This window comes from Vipera ursinii, assembly GCF_947247035.1.
Source record: "Vipera ursinii genome assembly, chromosome: 3".
Classification (NCBI taxonomy): Eukaryota; Metazoa; Chordata; class Lepidosauria; order Squamata; family Viperidae; genus Vipera; species Vipera ursinii.
Genome location: NC_139516.1, coordinates 51,294,050 through 51,309,308, shown reverse-complemented (window position 1 = coordinate 51,309,308; position 15,259 = coordinate 51,294,050). Strand labels below are relative to the sequence as shown.

General features: G+C 37.9%; 1 protein-coding gene across 3 annotated transcripts in view; it reads right to left on the bottom strand.

Moving 5' to 3' along the window:
• Window positions 1–9,763: 9,763 nt before the first annotated feature.
• Window positions 9,764–15,259, bottom strand: part of FKBP5 (FKBP prolyl isomerase 5) — a 48,297-nt gene continuing 42,801 nt past the window's right edge. For all 3 annotated transcript variants that reach the window (XM_083357804.1, XM_083357806.1, XM_083357805.1), the window contains one exon: window positions 9,764–15,186. In XM_083357804.1, coding sequence (XP_083213930.1) covers window positions 15,082–15,186 — 105 coding nt within the window. In that variant the 3' untranslated portion in view covers window positions 9,764–15,081. The remainder of the gene's footprint in view (window positions 15,187–15,259) is intronic.

The following is a 15,259-nucleotide window of genomic DNA, read 5'->3' as shown; positions in this document are numbered from 1 at the left end:
ACCAGCACCCATTATCACATGTTGATTTCCTTCAGAGTCTGAATACACTTCACTGATTCAGAAATATTCTGAAGCAGCGTAAAACTTCAACTCAAGGTTCTTCAGGTAACTAGCGGAGATGTTGGTGGAAATGTAGTGAAGAAAAGGAACTGGAAAGCTAGGGAGATTATTTTTATTCCTTCAAATTACCTAATAGGATTTCAGGGGCTGATGGACTGGCACTAGGCGAATGGGACATCTGTCGCTGCAATTTATTTAAATAGGGCCAAGAGAAGATTATTGTAGCTTTGTAAGATTGTCTGTACTACACCTGTCAAATGCAAGTGTGGAACATGTGCAACTATCCACACTAGTGTTGCAGCTTAGAATATTTTTTTTCCACGTAAATTTCACTGGCAAATGTCTTTGGATGGTAGCAAAAGCAGTGATGGGATTCAGCCGGTTTACACCAGTTCGGCAGAACCGATACCTAATTTTTTGTCGAGTTCAGCAAACTGGTTATGATAAATCTGTGTTTTCCAGAATACGTCTGGTTTTCATTCAACTTCCCTCCAGGCCAAGGGGGAAAAAAAACCCTCCCAGAAGTCCGAGAGAGAAACAACAGAAACCAAATGAAGACGCGGTGCCTTTGATCACATAACTCAAGCGAAAACTAGGTGGTGCTTCTCAGAGATAATTTCGGGAATAGACACTTCATCTCTCTAGCTTCCCAACTGGTGCATACAGGAAAGGGGGCGAGGTCACCAAGTACTACCTTTTGGTACATTGTTTTTTATACTTAAAATGGTCATTAGGGCAGAGGACCGGTTGTTAAATTATTTGAACCCTACCACTGAGCAAAAGTGATAGTTCCATAAAATCTAACTCCAATTTTATAGTGCTTACTTGGAAGAAAAAAAAAAGCTATAATCTGGTTTAGAGATTCCTAATTCCCTCACAATTAGCTATCCTCACAATGTATGAGAACCACACTCAACATATAAATAAGATTGGAAGGGCCACTGCTTATTCATAGAAGATCTGCTTTGCTCACCAAAGAACCTATATAAAATACCATAATAAATATAAAATAATAATAATAATAATAATAATAATAATAATAATAATAATAATAATAATAATAATAATCCTTTATTGTCAAAGTACAACATGTGTACATTGAGATTAGCTGAGCCTCCCCCCGTGCTCTCCCCCCCAACACACAGGCAAATTGATGTTTATCAAAGTCCAGTGGGAGGCATATCCTAAGATGTTGGAGAACCAATCTTTCGAAGCATTTCATGACTACAGACGTTAATGCAATAGGTCTGTAGTCATTCAGGCACTCAACTGCAGTTTTCTTGGGGACTGGGACAATGGTAGCTGCTTTCAAGCACGATGGTACACATGCCATTTGCAAGGAGATGTTAAAAATCCTTGTCAGGACCCCTGCTAATTGATCAGCACAATTCCTGACCACTATCCTCAGCACCCTATCTGGGCCTGCGGCTTTGCTGGGATTCACAGCCTTCAATACAGCTCTCACTTGGTGTTCACACAGGGTGAGTGGCTGAGAGTCAGAAGGCCGGCCAGCAAAGGCTACGGGGTCTGGTCTCTTAACCTCGTAGCGGGCGAAGAAGATATTCAGCTCCTCAGCCAATGAGGCATCGGTGTTTGCCATGCTCCTCGTGCTGCCCTTATAGTTGGTTAAGTGCTGCAGTCCCTGCCATACTTGCCTCGGATCATTGTTCGTTAAATGGTTCTCCACCTTTTGTTTGTATTTGTATTGTATGATAGGCTAGGAAAAATTGTTCTGTACTCCAAAAATCTGGCTGATCATTGGATGAAGTTAAGAACTTAATAAGCATTCATCCGAACTTTTGCAGCCCACATCCAATAAATCTATTTTTCTGTCTCTGATTCACTTTTGTTTTATTTGCCAACTTCATCTCTTCTCCAGCTGTGTTTGAAATAAAAATGGACTATGAAGCAATTTTGAAATAAATAAACAATGCTTTGATATGGTCAAAAGATATATATTGCAGACCCCATCAATTGAAGACCTCTGACTGGTGGGGCCTAGGAAGACAGCTTCCTCGGCCATTGCCACTGCCCTGTGTAATATATTTTCACCCAGAAATTAGGCAAGTCCTCACTTTTCTGGTTTTCTGAAAAGGAGTGAAAAAATGGCTTTGTGGCAGTGCATGAGGAGCCCAGAGGATCACACAACCGTGGGGCTGGTTAATCCCCTGAAAGCCCTCCCTTCACTTTTTTAACTAATTAAAACTAATTTTAACAGTGTTTGATCATTCTTGCCACCTTCTAAATTTTTAAAATTTTATATGCTTCTTTTATATGTTAACATTTTATTGTACAATGTGCAGAGCTCCCCTCTGAGGGATATATGTGGTTCAAATATATGAAAATAAAATAAGTCAATAATCCGTTCTTGTGATGAGAGGATTTCCCATGATCCTCGTGAATGGAGCATATGACTTCATCCTTTACACAAAAGGTCAGCTGCAAATTCTCTTCCTCAAGAAAAGCCATGCTTGCGAACAGAGATGATGTGTGAATTATACAATTACATGAATTACTTGTCATTTTAATTTCACTTCTAGATTATGGTCAAAGAGGAATGTTGCAGTAATTCTACAAAAGAGATGGATAACAATTGGCAGGTTGTCGGCTTTATATGATATGTGAAATTCAAGGCTGGATCCCAACAATAGGGCAAACTGGGTTAAAAGTAGGCACAGTCAGGACAAAAATTACCAGTTTAATTCATTCAGTTCAATAAATATACAAATATTATTGATCCCCAGGTATTCAATCATGCTTGGAGGGATGAGAGTATGCTCCTTAGCTCTCTGGGTCTCTAAATGGCAGCAATGGTGATGATTGCATGGTTGGGTCTACTGACATTTCTACTGTGGTCATGTTGTGACTTGGGCATGCAATATCCTGAAAAATAGTAAGTGGAAACCACAACGGATGCAAAATATAGACACTAGCCTGCTAAATATCTGAAACATATTAAGCCTGCATTTGAAGCTGGTAGTTGCTAGTTGCTTTTCCAAAATAGATTCTTACTTTTTCTCCTTATTGCTAATTTTTGATATGCAAATATTGCTTAGAAAAGAAAATATAGTCCCTTTATTAGACATTAGAACACTTTCAATAATCAAGTTATGGGAGAGGCAACAAAAAGGCTCTCTTTTGGGTTGGTTTCTTTAGTGTTAATTTAAAACTAAGAGATAGAATACGAATGGCTAAGAGTTGGCTCCTCATAAATCCCGTTACTTTCTTACCACTGAGGTTTTACGTTCATGTAAAATCTACAGAAAACTTTTCTATTCAGATGGATTTTCTGCCAATATTAGGAGGTATTCAAGGAGGGTACCTCTAAAAATAATATGACCGAGCTTTGTTAACTTTGGCTTTTTCTTGAAAAGCTAAGAAAGTTCATATTAGGATTGGAATCTACCAGGAAATCCCAGAGCCATAGGCTAGGGCAAAATAAATAAAAAAAAATTTGTATGGAGGCAACAGGCAACACCAACTTCCAAAATCTGGATTGTACCAAGAAACCTACATGAATTTTTCTATAAGCTTGCTTATTTATCTCATCTCCTCTTCTAATGGAACAATTCTGCACTGGGCTCAAAAGCAAGCCCATAATTAAAAACACAACCCTTGTCTCTGATTATGTTATCTTAGCTTTGATGGAATGATACTTATCTCCTTGTTCAGTTAATTTCCTGGTTTCATTTCAGCACTAGAGGAATATTTTTCCACTAGGTGGCATTTTACTACTATGGTATTATCCAAATGGCTTTCAAAGAACTAGCTGCAGGCAAGAAAGTACGGTAAATTCAGGTTATGTTAGGAGAGGTGATGGAGAAAGCAAAGGAGCAAAATTCATCATTAAATACAGAATAATAATCTCCAAATCTTTGTTGACTGGTATAAAGTTTGTGATATCTTTCAAGCATGCAATCACATCTTTACAAACCTAACCAAGATCATTTTCTTAATGTAATTTGCAGTGCCACACACTCATCACCGTCCTAAATAATGGAAAGTATCTATGGTAGACAACATTGTTTCTTGGAAAAGTATACACTGGAGATTTATGGATTTTTGGCACACATTTTTCATGTTTAATATATAAGAATAAAAAAGCTTGCTTACTTAAACAAGGTAGATTGGGTATGCTGATCCACATAGTGTCATGAATTGGTGCTCTGATGTGCAAGAAATGAACTCTTCCTCTGTGCTGTGATATCACTGAACTTAATACTCTGGAGCCATTTGCCCTCACAAGGTAGCAGAAAACTTCAATGTGTGGGAAATTAGCAGTTTTGAAGGATATTTTAATGGGGAGGCAAGATAGATATGCGGTGGGTAGTGGTGGAGAGAAATAAAAACCCTTCCCAAAATGCATGGTTCCAAGTATCTTTCCACTGTGATCATATGTGCATTTTATATAGTTTTACTCTGAGGTTTGGCTTCATTGCCTACAGTTTGAGCAAGGAACAGTTCTATCATATACTACGTTTCTTCACATTAGTCACAATCAGGCATGCCTATTATTGCTTTTGTCCCCCTTATTCTTATGCCCTCACTTGCCTCTTGAATGTGCCACTATTCACAAGATGGTGATCCCACTGAATGATACAACAGACTCTCTCCAAACTATTCAATCAATCAATCAATCAATCAATCAATCAATCAGAACCAAGCTGGAAGGGAATTGGAAGTCTTCTTGTCCAACCCTCTGCCCAAGCCGGAGACCCTATACCAGGGGTAGGCAACCTCGGCTCTTTTATGACTCATGGACTTCAACTCAACTTCAAGCTATGCTGACTCAGGAATTCTGGGAGTTGAAGTCCATGAGTCATAAAAGAGCCGAGGTTGCCTACCCCTGCCCTATACCATTTCAGACAAGTGACTGTCCAGTCTCCTAAAAACCTCCAGAGATGAAGGACCCACAACTTCTGAGGGCAAACTATTCCACTGGTTAATAGTCCTCACTGTTAGGAAATTTCTCCTTAATTCATGGTTGCTTCTTTCCTTCATTAGTTTCCATCCATTGCTTGTTGTCCTGCCCTCTGGTCCTTTGGAAAATAAGTTGACCCTCTCCTCTTTGTAGCAACCTCTCAAATACTGGAACACTGCTATCAGTCCCCCCCCCCCAGTCCTTCTTTTCTCTAGAGTAGCCAAACACAAACCCTGCAATCGTTCATGTTTTTGTCTACAGGGCATTAATCATCTTAGTTGCTCTTTGCACTTTTTCCAAAGTTTCAACATCTTTTTTGTAATATGGTGACCAAAACTGGATGCAGTATTCCAGGTGTGACCTTACTAAGGCTTTATAAAGTGGTACTAATACTTCACATGATTTTGATTCTATGCCTCTGTTTATACAACCAAGGATTTATATTAGCTTTTTTGACTGCTGTCACACATTGCTGGCTCATAAATTAAATGATCGTCCACTAGGACTCCAAGGTCCCTCTCAGAAGCCTTTCATACTAAGGAAATATCTGTTCTGGCAAACCACCAGAAGTCTATTTCTGCCAGCTTTACCAGATAGCCCAGACAGGAAACATGAGCAGATAAAACTAATTCTACTTTATTGTAAAGCTAAGTTAACAGAAACTTGCAAATCTGAAATTACAGTTTCACAAAGACACTTCTACATTGACTGCCAATAATTATGTGGTGTTATTGATCAGTGCTTACAATCACTTATGTCCCAGTTGAGGTTTCATCAAACATTGAGCATTTGGATTAGTTGTTGCAAAAGTGGCAGCACCTTTTGCTATGTGATGAACTCTAGAAATATTGGTGAGAAGCCAATTAATTTGGCATTTCCATAATTATCCCACTGCTTTCTGTTAAGAAATACCACTCTGGTGATCAGAGCCTCCTTTCCTTTCTTTGCTCTTATTTTACTCCAGGGAAAGGGGCTAAAACTATGCTATTGTCAGAGCTGCTCCATTTTGCAGCTATTTTAGCCTCCTATCTTGGTCCAAAGGCCAGCAATCTAAGTTAGGCAGAGCTTAATCCCCTTCCTGGATTTAAATGACACGCTGTTCTCTGTTTCTATAGAAATAACAGCTCAGTTCATCTAGTTTATTAGGCAGACAATGCATGTCGTGGCAAATTGACCTTGGTAAGGACAAAACATGATCTCTCCTCGCTCAGATAGGAGGAAATTTCACTTCTCATTTCAGTCTTACTTGCAGTTTGGGTGCTTATAATCCATGATGCTTTTGTTATTGCTAATGGCTACAAATGACTTTGATTAATTAAATTACATGTTTCAAAAGTACCAATATGCTATATATCAGAAATCATCGCGTTCTTTCAGTGTCAACTTAATTTTCCAAAGCTGGTTTGCCTCGACTTCCCTTCTCTAATAAAATTCTTACTTCTGCTTCTATTAGGTCGTACACCGTGTTTCAACTGATGTCTGCTCTTTTTAAGAAAGCATACATTACCAGATTATAGTAGTGCCTTGTTGTTAAGAATTGGTAGATGTATAGAAAAGCACAAAGCATGACATGCTGAGAAAAAATGGTCAGATTTTATTTTTGTTTTATTATTTCATACAAATAGGGGTTAAAATGGTTTCCCCAAAATTTAAGTGCTTTAAGTCACTGTAACAGGTATTTTGGGAAGGTCTTACCTTCCAAAGATACACAGATTTCTAGATCATGCTTGGAACAACCCATCTGTGTGCAAGGTTTAAACAGTATGCTAATTTAAGCACCACAGAACTCAGCTTCCTATTCAGTTATGGGTTTAATTCTTAAAAAAACATTCTTTTAAAGAATTCAGGTTTGTTAATTTCTACTCAGCACAGCCATATTCCACTAGAAAGATATTAATTTATTGTGCTATATTTTAATAAATCTTATAGGGTGATGCTACTCTACTGCTATTTTATAGGTTAAAATTCTATTGGAAACATTCCTTTAGCCTCTCTTGCTGGACAGAAAATAAGCTAGCTAATTAACAATATGCATCTGATCAATTATTTTGGGTGGATTTCAATATGAAATGGGATAATATTTTATAGGTTAGCTGTTTTCTTTACGACGTTGACTTCCATTTTTCAGCTAGTATATGATGAATTACAGATGGATATGAAAAATGACCAAACTCCAAGAATTATGAATGAAGAACCTCACAGAATGAAGACCTATTATGTATTTAAAGAGCAGGCATAGCAAATATGTCATCAGTAATCTAAGTCCAACTTCACAAGCTTTCCGTCAAGCACCAGTTCAACCATCACCCTTGCTTTTTGTCTCATACTTTGGGTGAACTCTCCATTTCCTTTAACGTGGCAAAAGTATATTTAAGTTTTCTTGCTCATCTATCTAAAAAGTAAATATTTATAAAATAAGTGCCAAATAGTTCTGGGGCAATGCTCATGCACATATGTGGTGGCCACGGAGGTGCCATTTGACAGAAGAAATAGCAAAGTTTGCAATTTGCAGAAATGCTTTCCGAAAGATTTCCTTGTAAGAAAAAATAGATGTAGGTTCCTTATTCTAAAAGGAATCTACAAAAGGGGGGGGAAAAAACTTCCACTGACTTAAGGCTGTACTGTGGTTGTATTTCTTTCTTTCAACTACCTACAGGACAGCCATGATATAATTTATCATTGTACGCTTCTATTGCCTCCAGCAGCATGGAAGAGAGAAGACTCAGATATCCCCTTGAGTAGCAATACCTTAAGGCCAACTAGGTAAGAACTAAATAGACTCTGTAAGCCTCTGCTTTTATAGGGAAAATTGGAGCGCGAGGGGGGGACGACACCCAAATAGCAATCCGTTGACTTTATGGTGGTGGTGGTGGTGTTTTTGTTGCATTTGCATCATGGTTTGAGGGCACTTCAGAATAATATTATTTCCCACCTCTGTTGTTTCAAGAGCTCTTTGAGATTTTCAAGAAAATATTGGGTAGAATTCATTGCCTCACTAAAAGGTAAAGGTAAAGGTTCCCCCGCACCTGCATGCTAGTCGTTTCCGACTCTAGGGGCCGGTGCTCATCTCCGTTTCAAAGCCGAAGAGCCAGCACTTGTCCGAAGATGTCTCCGTGGTCATGTGGCCGGCATGACTAGACGCCAAAGGCGCACGGAACGCTGTTACCTTCCCACCGTAGTGGTCCCTATTTTTCTACTTGCATTTTTACATGCTTTCGAACTGCTAGGTTGGCAGAAGCTGGGACGAGTAACAGGCGCTCACTCTGTTACGCGGCACTCGGGATTCGACCCGCCAAACTGCCGACCTTCTGATCGACAAGCTCAGCATCCTAACCCACTGAGCCACCGTGTCCCTTCATTGCCTCACTAGAGACAGTCAATTCCCTCTGAAGAAAGGAGCTCTCTGCTCCGAAGTTGATAGCATATTCAGTTTTTTTCTCTACGTGGAAATCAAAACACTGGTTATTTTTTGCACATGCTAATCCATAAACCATGAGTAACAAACAATAATGGCTGTGTAAATATCACAAATTAAGCCAACACACACACACAATTTAACATGATGCCATGATGCTGTGATTATAAACAACGCAGTAATACATCCTGTAAGCTTGATTTAATTTTTGTATTAGCTAGCATACTTGGTTAAAGAGAGTTTACAGTTTCAATGCTGGGCACAGCTTTCAGTCTTCTCTCCCTTGAGTGGCCTTTGTTTTCATTTCTGTCCTGGAGACAAAAGTTAATTAAGGAAAAAGCTAAGGAAAAAGCACATCAAGATAATGTTTGATGGGCCACATCTGCATTCACAGGAGTTGAAAACCTCCCTCAGTGAAAAGGGGATGGATGAGGAATATGGTGAGGCCACAGTTTCACTAGGCAGTCTTAGCAGACGTTTTACTTATTGTACCTTTGAGTTAGTGTTGACTCCTCGCGATTGTCCAGACAAACCCCTATAATTTCCTTGACAAGATTTTGGAAATAATTTACCATTGCCTGCCTCCTAGGGCTAAGAGGGTATGATTGGCCCAAACATATCCAGCTGATTTTTTGCCAAAGGCAAAGTCTGCAACTCACAGTTTTTTCTGTTTCTAGATTGATGCCTTAACCATTATACCAAACTGGTTCTCTTCTTACAGTAGCAAATGTAAAGTAAGGTAAATGAATAACAACACAAATATAAACAACCTGGCTTCCCACAAAAAGCAAGCAACACAGAACATTGGCATTGTGTGTCTTCAACTGGGATTCAGCTTCCATTGTTACCCTGTGCTTTCTGTCACTGAAGTGTCAATTGTGTGATTAGCAAAGGAGATGTTCCACTTTAGCAGTTTAAACTGTGAAGGACTGTTTTATATTTTTCCCCCGATACGTTTATACTATTAAAATATGTTGAGGTCTCTCACATATCAATCTCTGAAACTTGGGTATTTTAAACTAACTGCAGTCTTCTATCTTGCTGAGCTCCAATATACAGCTTCTCTCCAAAATACCTTTTCCAATTAGTGGGGTAGAATCTACCAGGATTCAAGAAAAACATGATGCATAATAAAATGCCTGCATAATTCTGGTGTGCTTAGTACATATTTATAAACAAGCTAAACTTTGGAGAATGAAACACGTAAAACATTGCTTGGAGAAATTAAAGCTAAAGCAACATTCTGTTTCCCACATTGACCAGGTAAATGCTTTCAGAAGGATGACTCACAAAGCAAAATAAGACAGCAACTTCTCTTTATTTCCTTCCCACTGTCTGTTACCTAAGATACGTTCTCTGTTAAGATAGAAGTTGCATCTTAGTCAGTAGCTTTATTTACAGACCTACCCTTCACAAATCCATCTGTCTCATTTGAAAACTCTTCAAACTATTAACTTGGCATTCCACTTTACAAGTAATTCAGGATAGGTGAGGACTGAGAAAGTAGGAAAATAGACACAAGAGACAATACATAGTAAAAGGATAATTGACCATTTCTACACATCTGTAATATTTATAGAGAAAACACTCAGCAGCAATATTCCCTTGGAAGGACAGCCTATTTTTTCAGGCTTTATGTTCTTAAGACACTAACAGGCATTGCTAGGCCATGCTATCCAGAAGATACTCCACGGGGACAGCAAAATCAGGTTGCTTTGGACATAATTCTGTGAAGTACTATATAGATCTGTATTTTAGTCTTGAGTGTATCATTGAACTTAGCATGGCTAACAGGCACAAAGTGAGAGACTGATAGGTGATGGTAATCTGCAAAGTTAGGATTGAGAGGCACTTTGAAACAGTGAAATATTTTCATTCTTTATGAATATCTCTGAGAGTCCATCAGAGTTATAGGCACAAGTCCTGGTCTTTTTCTGTGATCTAAGAAATAGGCAAATAGCTGCATGTTTTGCTAACTACCAAGGTCAAATATAATTTATTGATCCTTTAGATATGGGCATCACAACAGGAAAAAGAAAAAAGGCAATCAGGAATAATGGGCCAGATTAGTTTACCTATTGACTGTGGAATTAAAGTCTAATGGAAATAGATGAAGATATGTTAGGTATCATATAGTTGTCAAAGTTTGCCTCCTTTAGCAAAATGGAATAGAAAAATGAAGTCTAGAGAGCAACACAAAAATTTAAGTATTTGGTATTCTCTGCGTAGATCAGAAATGAGCATCAAACTGTGTAAGACAATAGATTATTAGTGGTAATGTAAAATCTTGAAACTGATTTAATGTACACCATGGCCATTCAACTCTTAGCAGAATACAAAGCCCATGTCAGTCAGTAGAAATCAAAACATACTAAGATTGCATGAATTAGTGAAGAATTCATCTATCTCGTATTATATAAGTTCCATTAGTGGAGCATTGATACTGGCAAACCTGCTTCTGGTGAGAGCACTATATATTAGCGTTTCTAAGAGTCCACAGATAGTAAAAACATTTGTCCAATCCAGGAGCAATTTAAAAGTTGTACAAAACAATTGTTTTTTTAAAAAATAATTGATATATCTAAGTAAACAGTTCCTGAAGTTGTGTTCCATACTGCTAATGATTATACTTCTCTCTCTTCAACAGGAGATCCAAACAAAAGTAGCTTTTGGGTACTTTACTCAAGCAATTACATACAGCAACTTCTGGGTAGCAAAGGATAATTGATTCCTATCAGTAGCAATCATTCAGCAAGTTACAGGAGGAAAATATGTGGTCATCTTTTTAAAAAAAAGTTCAGGAGAAAAATCAGATAGAAATCTCATTGATGGCTGAACTGAATTATTTCATTTTTTTCTCTGTACTATCCATAGCAAAATATAATCCAGATATATGAAATAATATAACTGAATTTCTCTTCAGCATAGAATAGTTCTGAAAGAACTAACTTAATTTAGAACAAGTAATCAAGCATCAAATGGCTGAGTTGAATAACAAAAGAAAAGCCACATTACTGAGGTAGATGTAGTTATCTTGATGTTCCAACAGTCATATAACTAAAAATAAGCTAAGAATCTACAGGATGCAAAACAGGAAATGTTGAACATCCACCTTAGAGGTATATATTTCCAAGCCACATCACACTAAAGTGATGTCCTCCACAAAGTTGTGAATTTAGTGTTAATTTAGTGAGAAATGAGAGTAATGGTACAGATATGAAAGGGAAGATTAGTTGAAGCCCAGGATCCCCTGTTAATATTATGACAGATAGCATAAAAATATAGGAACTGGTACAAGTGGAAAGGTTAAAACAACTGTGACCTTGTTTCAGTCACAGATTTTAGGACCACAGAAAGTAACCTTTCTAAAAGAATTGGAACACATTTTGGATGACACATAATATTTGGAGGGCAATAGCATATACTAATCCTACCTAGCTGGGAGAGGCCTCTATTCATTAAAGTTTTATCTATTTCAAACAGAAAATCTTTCTTGTAGCTGAAGCATTCATGGTGAAACTGAAAACATGGCTAGCATCAACATCATCTGGAAGATCAAGCTGAGTCTTCTCAAAATTTGTGGTTCAAACAAGGCAAAATAACATATCTATCTATAGTCTAGGTCTGACATTCCATTTGCTCATGTTCCTCTTTGAAAAAACAAATACCAGACAACAAGACACATTACTGCTTGTACTAAATTCCGTGTCAGTGGTGAAATATTGCAACATAAAAAATTATTCTTTTGCTATTGTTGGATAATTTTCATCCAGAACGAATTTGTATCTTCTTTCTTGTTTATTGTGGATGCTTATTATATTAAGACTTTCAATAATTCATACAGTTTATGAACACAGAAAGCAAAAATGAGAATTACGATTTGCAGTCTAAATCTGAGAGTTGCTTCCTACTATGTCAATATGGCTCATGAAAATAATGTTGAAGGCTATAATTTGGTATAGAAATATAATATAATCAGCTATGTAACAAAATGAACATTGGGACATGTGTCCGAAATTGCTGGTCAGTGTACTCTAGATAGCCATATTATTCCTTCCATCTCTTAATATCCTGTACAGAAATTTGGGTATATATGTGGAGAGGCATATAATAATTCAAAAGGTAGTATTAACTGTGGTAAATAAAATTTAGTTTCTGCTAAATGAACAGAATAACCAACAAGAATCTATCATTCAAATTTCAGATAGCACCGTCAGAAGATCTGCCTAGTGCCAACAGATACTGCTTTCCTAATCAGAAACTGTTTGGGTATATCTCTATTTATTAAAACAGAGGAAGCCATGCTTCATTTAAAGTTTAAAAATAATGCCAATGACATTTTATCTCTTCTCTGTTCATGTTAACACAGGTAGTCCTTGACTTACGACCACAACTGAGCCAAAATTTCTGTTGTTAAGTGAGCTTTGCCCCATTTTACGACCTTTCTTGCCAGCATTAAGTGAATCACTGCAGTCATTTAGTAACACGGTCGTTAAGTGAATCAGGCTTCCCCACTGACTTCGCTTGTTAGAAGGTCGCCAAAGGTGATCACATAACCCTGGGACACTGCCATCGTCACAAATACGGGTCAGTTGCCATTTTGATTTTTGATCATGTGACCAAAAGGATGCTGCAACAGTTGTGAGTGTGAAAAGTCGCATTAAGTCAATTCTTTCAATGCCGTTGTACCTTCAATCACTAAATGAACGGTTGTAAGTTGAGGACTACCTGTATATGATTAAACAGTGGAACAGTAGCAGAAAAAAGAGACAGAGAGAACAATAATTTCAATGAGAAAAGAAAGGAAGAAAAAAAATAAAACTGCATTTTATCAGAGAAGAAAACCACCAGGAAAAAAAAGTTAAGTGTATGTTAAATTCCCAGTGAAATTAACATTGAAAATACTAAACAAATTTAAAATATAGCAGTGTTGCCCATCTGACATACAGGAAAGCAAAATGCCCTATACATTCTGTAATGGAGGTACAGCTCTATGCACAATGAAATGTAATGTTCCACCACAGATCAGTAAACATGTTGATCCAGACCCAGAGAAAAAATTAGTTTCATAAGCCCCAATGAAAGCAATGAGGCAAACATGCTGCCATTTCAATGGGGCTTAAGTAAAATTATATTTCCCTAGGAATGAACACTCAAATGCATTTCAGTGCTATTAATGAATGTTTGAGATATAATGCAGACTGATATGAGCCATCTGCAGCAAAACCTCACTGCTTTATCCTGAAAAAAATATATTTAAAAAATATTTATTAGGACTGAGTGGTGTTTTGGATCTGAAGGCAAAATGGTTTGGCACTTCAGATTCAAAGCCTTTTTTCTGAAGCAGCCTCAGCTTTTCCAGGGATCTCCTGAAGATTCTAGAAAAAGATGGGTTTGGTTTAAGGAGTTGCAGATAGGTGTTGTTTGAATTTCTGTGCACTGTGAATCAACTTTTTCACCGTCATGCCCCAAACACTACCCAGTCCTACCATTTATAGCATTCACTTTGTTTTCCAAAGCATTCAAATACATGCCAACATCTTCAGGGGGATCCAAACAAGAGTTTAAAGAAGGATTCCCAGAATGAGCAAAAAGTTTTAAAACCTAATTATAAATTTAGTGTCTAAAAGTGTTTTTAATGTTGCAAAACATGTCACCATAGTACTGATAAAACTAATCATAATGATTTTTTTGAAAGAAAACGTTTTTCTTTCTTTTTTTTAAAAAAATCCTGATTGCTATCATGCTATAAACTTGAGCAATGCATTCAATAGGTCTCAAGACATAATTCAAGTTGATTACTGCATACATTTGACCCACACTGCAAGAAAAATGCATAAAAAGGAAAAAGGCTTCTGTCCTTGAGCATCCCTATGTCCACACCCAACTGATCCTGGAGAGGGGGAGAAAATGGCCTGGTTCAGTCCAGATTCCTTTCCCTCCTCTTGCAGCAGCTAATCAGCGCTGTTTGATGCTGATTATATTACAGCTCAGTGGGGAATGAGAGGTGGAAAATGCTCATGCTCAGAAGCTGGCATTTCTGCTGTACTCGGTCATCAACACACTGGCAACCTTGCCAGCAAGCAATCATTTAATAACAAGAACCACAATAATAGCACGATTTGGACTACTCAGTTCCCTGAGAAACTATTGTGCTACACAAACCCATTGGAACTACAAGACAGAGAGAATAAAATCCCAGGAGTCTGACTTTTAAAACTGTTTTCCACTTGACTCTACTAACATGAGAGTCGTACCTTGAATTGGCAGCACTTGGGCCTTTCTTTCTGACATACGGAATAAACCCATGTAGTGCTACCATAAATACAACCAAATGCAATGCCAAATCTATACAACTGACAGCTCTTGTATCCTATCAGCATAGGGCCCTATCCTGGTCACTGTCTAGCCATCTATAATCAAGAACCATTGTGGGTATTTGTTACTGAACCATTTGTTCCACTTGATGTGGTCCCTTGCTGTCCTCGGTTTATGGTGCACTGCTGAGCATGGTCACAGCAGTGGCAGTAATTTTATCCTTTCTTGTGAAGCTTCTGGATAGGCTTTTGCTTCCACAATAATGCCTATTGAAACAAACTTTACATTAAACACTGTAGAATTTCTGAGCTCTTCAGAAACCTGTCTGGGTGCAGGCTAAGTTCAGGACTGTCCTTCTGCTGCACAGTCATACATGGCCCTCTGAGTCACTGCCTTCAGTCACTGTCTTCTTCAGCTCAATTTCTGAAGACGGCTTTTCCTCCTTCTCTTCTGTAGTTTTACTGGCCTCCTCCTACAGCCAATAACAAATGCCCCGTGTGGGAGTTAGGGGAGAGGTACAAGCATAACTTTGAAAAACAATAGGT